At 35.6% G+C, this 7740-nt stretch overlaps 1 protein-coding gene across 2 annotated transcripts; it reads right to left on the bottom strand.

The window, feature by feature from the left end:
- Positions 1-469: 469 nt before the first annotated feature.
- porcnl (porcupine O-acyltransferase like) lies at positions 470-7740 on the bottom strand. 2 transcript variants are annotated; one of them, XM_056261112.1, is made up of 13 exons: positions 7482-7740; positions 5928-6096; positions 4919-5111; positions 4749-4792; positions 4434-4615; positions 3490-3620; positions 3269-3394; positions 3078-3178; positions 2917-2993; positions 1544-1607; positions 1228-1313; positions 973-1083; positions 470-827 (listed from the first exon to the last, which is right to left on the bottom strand). In XM_056261112.1, the coding sequence occupies exons 2-13, from the start codon at positions 6061-6063 to the stop codon at positions 729-731; spliced, it is 1350 nt and encodes a 449-aa protein (XP_056117087.1). In that variant the 5' UTR covers positions 6064-6096; positions 7482-7740; the 3' UTR covers positions 470-728. The 2 variants fall into 2 exon arrangements, with proteins under 2 accessions (XP_056117087.1, XP_056117088.1); XM_056261113.1 differs by lacking the exon at positions 5928-6096.

Raw genomic sequence — 7740 nt, 5'->3', positions numbered from 1 at the left:
CATGACATTATGGTAATGCTATTTTTCGTTTTTACATGTATTTTGGTAGTACACGATGTTCTTTTTATACTTCAGAATTCCATAAAATAACATCACAGTACACCACATGGCTGCACTATCACCATGACATGAGTGTAATTGTCTTTGGATAAAAGTGCCTACTTGTCAGAGAACAAAGTGACCTAAGTGCTATTGAGTAATGCAAAAGATAAAATTCAAGAAAAAGAGTCATGTTGGCAATTTTTTTTATTAGAAAATAATAAATATTATTGTCAGACCTAATCCACTCCTTTAGGTAAAAATATGAAACATGTTTACCATTCTAAGACATGTACTATAAAAGTGGCTATAACATGGTCACACTAAAAGAGACTATGCTTTATTCTCTATATGAACCCATAAAGAGCCGAAAACTGGCAAAAAAATAGATACAAGTAACACTTAAGATGAACTGCTCACTGATTTTGATTTTAATCAAAAATTTTACCTAATCTAAATCAAAATAAAAAGAACAAGTATCATCATATTATGACAAAATTATTCTTGTAACCATGAGTCGTAAGGCACTTTTTATGGCACTCTTCTCCATGTGAGGGACAGAAGGATGGATGTGGTAACGCTGATTGTTGAAAACGGCAGTCTATGGTTTCTCAGCAAGCATCCACCATATTTCATGTTCAGGTTCAGTGAATGACCCATTGATTGTTTTCAATACTATAGCATTCTCTTTAAATGAGCCAATAAAACACAAAACAGCCAAACATCACCCAATGGCTCGCCCAGTTTAGCTCCGACCACTTTTGAATGGTGTGACTGGCCATGTAACCCTGTGTGGAAACAAAATACTGCGATCAAGCAACTTTTACTAATTGGATTTGATAGATTTTTATTAGTAGTTGATTGTTTATATTAATACAAAATTTAATTATTAAATTGTATATGAAAAAAGAATGCATATAAAAAATGTCTCACCTCCTCAGCGTGCATGTTGTCCATTTCAGAGTCAAAAAGTGATCCCAAGTATGTCAGGTGGAATATTGACAATGCACTGAAGAACATGTTTACACCATACACCCACACAGTCTACAATAAGAAAAAAGAAAAAGAGATCTCAATTCAATAATATAACTTCATAAGGAATTGCACTGGAAATCCATGAACTACAGATTTCACAATACACAAACATTTGATCCTGGAGTGCAGGACTTGGTTAAAATAACAGATCACCTTCTTATTTTGGTGATGGCAGTCACTTGGACAGCGCTTTGACAGTATACAAGCACTGAATATAGCCGCCAACCGCTTTCTCAGGACTACAAGAAAAACCAAAAAACAAAGAGTCTGTATTTCAGTCCTGTTACCTAGACTACTGATGTCATGTCACTTCAAATACAGATGAATGTCATATCTACTGGAATGTGTGTCATGATGACTGTATGCATTAACATTAATATGTTAATATAATTGATTTACTGATTGTATCAAAGCTCTGGTAATTTTATTGATGGCAAGAATGCATGAATGAACTAAAATTATTGTTTACCATGTTCAACGTAAGTGATGAATCCCAAAGACAGAAGCACGGCCCCTAGATGAAAGCTGAGACCCTGTCAAACAACACGTAATTAATTAATGATAGAAATACACTACAAATCAAATTACTGCTATCAAAAGTTTGGGGTCAGAAAGGTTTTTTTTCCTTTAAATTCTTAATACTTTTATTCAGCAAGGATGCATTAAATTGATCAAAAGCAACTGATACATTTATAATGTTACAAAAGATTTCTATTTCAAATAACTGCTGTTCCTTTGAACATTTCATTCATCAAAAAATCCAAAGCAAATGTATCAAAGTTTCCACAAAAATATTAAACAGCACAACTGTTTCAACATTGAAAAATAATAATAAAAAAATCTCAACCAAATCAGCATATTAGAATGATTTCTGAAGGACATGACACTGACTGGTGTAATGGCTGCTTAAAATTCAGATTTGACATTACAATAATAAATTACATCTTAAATTGTAACAATATTTAACAATACTACCGTTTTTACTGTATTTTTGAGCAAATGAATACAGCCTTGGTGAATATAAACTCAAACTTCTTTAAAAAACATTACAAACTCTTATTAAACCCAAGTGAATTGACTGAATATATAAGTTCTGAAAATTACAATGTCCTATATTAACCACCAGAGGGCTTCACTCAACTACAAAATTTTAAGGAAGCATCCTTGTCACTGATATAGTGCCGGTTGATTACTGTCCTGTGAAGTTCTAAAAAAAATCAAAAAAAAAAAAAAAAATTCACACAATGTTAAAGGTGTTTTAATATCATGCTTTTTACTAATTTTTGACCCACCCCCATCCCTACAACCAAACATCCTTTCTCTAAAACACATTAATAGTCAGCGAACCCAAACAGATTCACATTCACACTGTGTTTTTGATTGGCTAAAAAATGAAACAAAAATTTAACTTTTTTTACACTTACAGAGACATTCTGATACATGTATATCTAATAATTCGTATAGATTTTATTCTTATATAGCTTATTTACATTCCTAAAGGCCAAACTGGTATTACAGCATGAATGACTTTATCATGGCTACACAGTGAGTAACATGCACAACTACAACAGCTCACTAAGGTGACAAGGAATAAGCTGCCAGGGTAGGCAGCTGTGATTGAATTATCTATCCACAACAGCTGTAGACAGCAGTTTAAATCTGGGTCATGGTGTTCAGAGATAACAAACCATCTTTATCCAAGCTGTCATGTTAGAGGGAAACTGTTTTCTGGATCAGGTGTTGTTTTATTCTTATACAAACCCAAATCTGTTTAAACAGATGGAACCTGATTCTGTGCCAACAAACCTTCCTAATAACCAGAGAGCTGAAAATCATACTTACATGTAACAATGCACTGGCGGTGTAGGTCACCAAGATGGCAGGAAAGGAGCCAAGTTTGAGTGCATTTTTAAAGACGTCTGTGTGGTAAATTGTACAGAGAGAACATTAATATATAACATATGAATCAGTAATACATCACAAACCGGGATAAATATACATACATGCGTTAAGCCACTTGGACATGGGCAGATTCCAAGAGGTAACAACTTCCACCATAGACCTCGGCAATTCCACATTCATAGGTTTAGCTACTGTAATATCCCTTTGAATTAACACGATGTCACATTAGGTCTCAATAATTCTTATTTTACAAAGAAAGAGAAATAAAGAGAGAAAAAGCATGAGTACATGCCATTTTAGGTGGTCTTTGTGCTCAGAGAATCCAGCTCCAGCCATCACAGTGGTTGTTTCACTCAAGTAGCTGACAAAATAATTGCTGAAGTGGAAGGACACTGCATTTTCATAAGCGTGAAGCCACCTGAGGACAAAAGACCAATAAAAACAATATTAAACAGACAATTTCATTTCCTCTGAATATGGAATCTCTGAGGAAGGGAGGGAAGAGCAGCTCACCTACGAGGAAGTCCATCTCCGTAGATGGGAATGAAGTAAGGAAAGAGATAAGGAGCAATACAGTTGGAAATAACCAGGCAGATCTGACTCCTCAGAAAGCTCAGAGCAATCTTTCCGAACCAGCCAAGGCTCTGCAGGAGATAGTTAGATAGTTACTGAATAACAAGCTCTTTGCTGATGGAAATGCGCTCAGCACAAATCAAGATTATCTTCTCTTCATTAAAGAAAAATGCAAAACACATTCAATTCATTTTAATGTCAATATTTGCATATGCATGTAAAGAGACTTTCTGAAAACTGTATTGAAACCATATGTATTGGAAAAATTGCTATTTGTACATATATTTTTATACAGTTATAAAGCTAGGGGTCGGTAAGACTCTTATGCTCACCAAATTTATATATTTATTTATTATCAAAATAGAGTAAAACATGCAATATTGTGAAATATTATTACAATTTAAGATAACTTAATAAATATTAAAGTGTAATTTATTCCTGTGATGGCCATTTCTCTAGTCTTCTGTCACATGATCCCTCAGAATTAATTTTAATATGCTGTTTTGGAGCTCAAGAAACATCTTATTATTATCTAGGTTGAAAACAGTTGTGCTGGTTAAAATAGTGGATTTTCAGGATTCTTTATTTAATAGAAAGTAAAAAAAAACAGCATTTATTTGAAATATGTTTTTTGTGACTATGTAAATGTCTTTACTGCATTTTTGGATCAATTTAATCATCCTTGCTGAAAATGAGCCTTCATTTACTTAAATAAAACATCTGACCCCTGTGTACACATAAATAAATGTTCACATTAATATTTACGAAAGGAGATAATAAAAGATAGACTAAAATAGATGGTAAAAATAAGTGAGCTCACAGAAATAAAATTATATAAAAATAATAAAATACTTCTAATAAATACAAAAAATACATTTATTTACCATTTTTTGTCCATTAATTGCATCTGTGTAGCGGGCGAAACTGATCCATGGGCCAAAGATGACGGTTCCAGGAAAGTAGAGGTATCCCATGAACTCCAGTGGGGAGGGAAAGGAGGACACAGCGCCTCGATCAAGGTCAAAGGCCAGAGAGATGGCCTTCATGGCCACCACCATCTGAGAGCCTGGACGCAACCAAAACAGTCAGTACGGGATGTGATGCGATGGTGAGTGACATTTGAGGAAAATAACATGCGTATAAAAAAAAAATAGCTTGAGTAAAATATGCAGATGTATAATGAATCAATAAAGACACACCTCTCATCTTATGCCAGGTTGCTGCATCTATCATATGAAGCTCCCTATAATGAAAATTAACAAAATATGTGACCACTGGTGATCAAATACTAGCTGCGTCTAGTTTTTCCAATTTGAGCCAGGCAGTTTTCTGTGTTCATTAAGCCCTAGCTATGCAGTGGATGACAGACCCCATCAGCATGTAGATGAGGATGACGACGGAGAGGAAGACCCCTCGGTTGCTGGAGTTTATGCTGAGGAGCAGGATGAGGTAGCAGAGGAGACTCAGGATAATAACCCACATCGTGTGCAGCTCAAAGAACACGTACAGCACATACAGACCGCCTGCCAGCGAGCTCAGATGCTTCACATGACACGAGACACCTGTCAAACACAGACACGCCATTAGCATCAAGACTCAACAGATGGACCGATTCAGTAACATGAGTTCGATATAACAAGATCAAGTGTGGAAATTTGCGCTACAATTAGGGCTGCACAATGTTGGAAAAACTGACATTACGAGATTTTGTTTATCTGCAATATATATTGTGATATAAAATAATACAGGAATATTCACCAGATGACTTGAATAGCCACTGATAATGAAAACCTTAAAAATGACTTTTTACTCAGAAGACTTTTTTAATGGCAATTTTTTTTTAGCACCGAACGATTTAGGAAAAGCTTCACTGTAATAAAAATATAATATTAAGTTGTAATTAATAAAACAAAGAAAGCACTCTTTGTGTGATTATTTGTGAAATTTACTAGCAATTTCGGAGTGAAAATGTCTAGTATATCTTACATTTATTATGGTAATTATTAAATTAAATAAAACTATAAAATAAAATTATTTTACTATAAAATTACAATACCGATATTTACACCTCAATGCTGTATCGTGAACTATACACGTGTAAATGATGAGCTTTACTCTGAAATAAGTACCACACATATATTTATTTGATTAAATCACAACCTGTTCAATTTGTCAATCGCACTAAGCCATAATATGATATTAATTTTATTTCGATATATTGTGCAGCCCTAGCTACAATACATTTTGCTGTGAAACGGATGACAAAAAGCACTGAAGTTAGCCATACAAGAACCATCTAGGCCACGCTCCCATCCTTTGGGGTAAGACTAACAGTCTCACAGGTGTTTGAGGGCTGGGGTTGTGCACGATGGACTCACCTAGTCTGCAGATGACCCGACACAGCAGGCAGAGGAGCAGAAGCTGCCACACCTGCTCTAAACCCTGCTGGGCAGTGGGTAGCACACAGCCCTCTGCTAGAGCCTGCAGGAACTCCACACGTCCATAGGAATCCATAGTAATATCCCCAGAAACGCTGTTACACACAGACTGGGACAAGACAGGAGAAACAGTATTATTCTAGTGTATGGTTATTGGATAGATTTATCGTAGGGCTCAACAAGGGCTATAGTGTGAGACAATTTCAGGCCAGTTAATGGAAAAGTCAGCTATTTGCCCAGTGCTGCATTGTCATTAAATCTTACATATGTTTATCTTGTGCCTTTCATAAATTTGCATGGAATACATTAGGTTTTTAATGACGCATTGACCTTTTTTGTTGCAAATGTGCTGATTTAAATGTGTCAACAATGCAACGTTATCTAGCTCATCTATCAGTAATATTCTGCATCATTGCACTGTTTGCTAGCAAAGATGTGTTTATGAATTATAACTGTAATTGAGTTTTTATAAGCAATATATATATATAAATATACATATAGACACACATATAAACATACATATATGGCAAATAATATCTAGACACATCTTCGCAATGTGTGTGTGTGTGTGGGGTGTGACAAAAATATTTATGTCTATGGAATGTGATGTCCCCATAAAACATGAAAACCCAACATGTGTTATGGAACACACATAAATACTTTGCTAAAAATAATAATAATCTTTCTGTGTTGGGACTAGTGAACATATTGGCATTCTGTAGGTTAGAATAGGTTAAAAAGTATAAACCAGTCACTGATGTTCAGATTGTTTTCAAGTAAAAGTGTGTTCTTGAATATATATCTATCCTGAAATGAATTATTTTAATTATTAATTTATTATTGAATATTGTTATATTGCAATATCATTTATTTTCTATTATTTCTAATATATTTTATTATTTTGCTTATAAGCTAATACAAAATATATATATAATGTCTATGGATGGGGTTAATGAAAATGCTGGCAGGGCAGGTAAATATCTGAAGTACTGGCCCATCCAGGAAAGCAGGGGGGAAATCCTTGTAGCAAAACCTTGTTGTTGAACCCTGCTTTATGTAGTCCAGGACTGACGGGGAAAGAGCATTTCTGGAATGACAATCCCTGCATGATAACTGGGCCAGTCTGTGTTCATATAACCGTTTCACATCCCCTTTATTCCTAAACAGAGGTTGTTATATAATGCAGCTGTATGTGGATGAGAGACGAGCTTTAGCCCTACAACATCACTGACTATCTGAGATTCGTTGAATTTGCATGTCATTTAAAAGTAGTTCATTTCTACAAGTTTTATCCTATAGGAACGGTGTTTTGTTTCAGTCCCTGTACACAGATATGCAACCTTTTGCTTCGTACAAATCAAAATTATAATTCATCGAGATTCATGAACTTGCAACCGAGTTCAAAGAGTTGTCGCGGCGACATGACACCCAACTAAATAGCTAGACTGTGAACGAAGAGCTCGGCTCACTGCTGCACTTCCACGCGATTCTTACCGATCTCCAGAAGCACAGAAGTATCCTGCGCTACAACCTCACACCCGGAAGTAGGAAGAGGATTTTTCCAGTGGATTGTGTCGTCCAGCTTATCAAGGTGTCTTTTCCATTCCGTTAGCACGATCATAAACATCTGTGAGACTCAGTGCAGAGACGCAGCCGCTGTCGTGGTAATGAACACACCGGAGTTCAACCAAACTTGACTCCCGCGCGCGTGCTGCTTCTGCGTTCACCGTTCACTTCCTCCGCACAGCCGGCG

This window comes from Rhinichthys klamathensis, unplaced genomic scaffold (genome assembly GCF_029890125.1).
Source record: "Rhinichthys klamathensis goyatoka isolate OS25496 unplaced genomic scaffold, OSU_Roscu_1.1 h1tg000180l_1, whole genome shotgun sequence".
Lineage (NCBI taxonomy): Eukaryota > Metazoa > Chordata > Actinopteri > Cypriniformes > Leuciscidae > Rhinichthys > Rhinichthys klamathensis.
Note: the sequence above shows the minus strand (reverse complement) of the source record. Positions and strands in the feature narration are given on the sequence as shown.

Coding starts and splice junctions, on each gene's coding strand:
- porcnl (XM_056261112.1), bottom strand. CDS start 6,063: ATGGATTCCTATGGACGTGTGGAGTTCCTGCAGGCTCTAGCAGAGGGC. Junction 4,616..4,748: donor AACCTGGCATAAGATGAGAG/GTGTGTCTTTAT, acceptor GGTTGCGTCCAG/GCTCTCAGATGGTGGTGGCC. Junction 3,621..4,433: donor CAATTAATGGACAAAAAATG/GTAAATAAATGT, acceptor TATCTCCTGCAG/AGCCTTGGCTGGTTCGGAAA.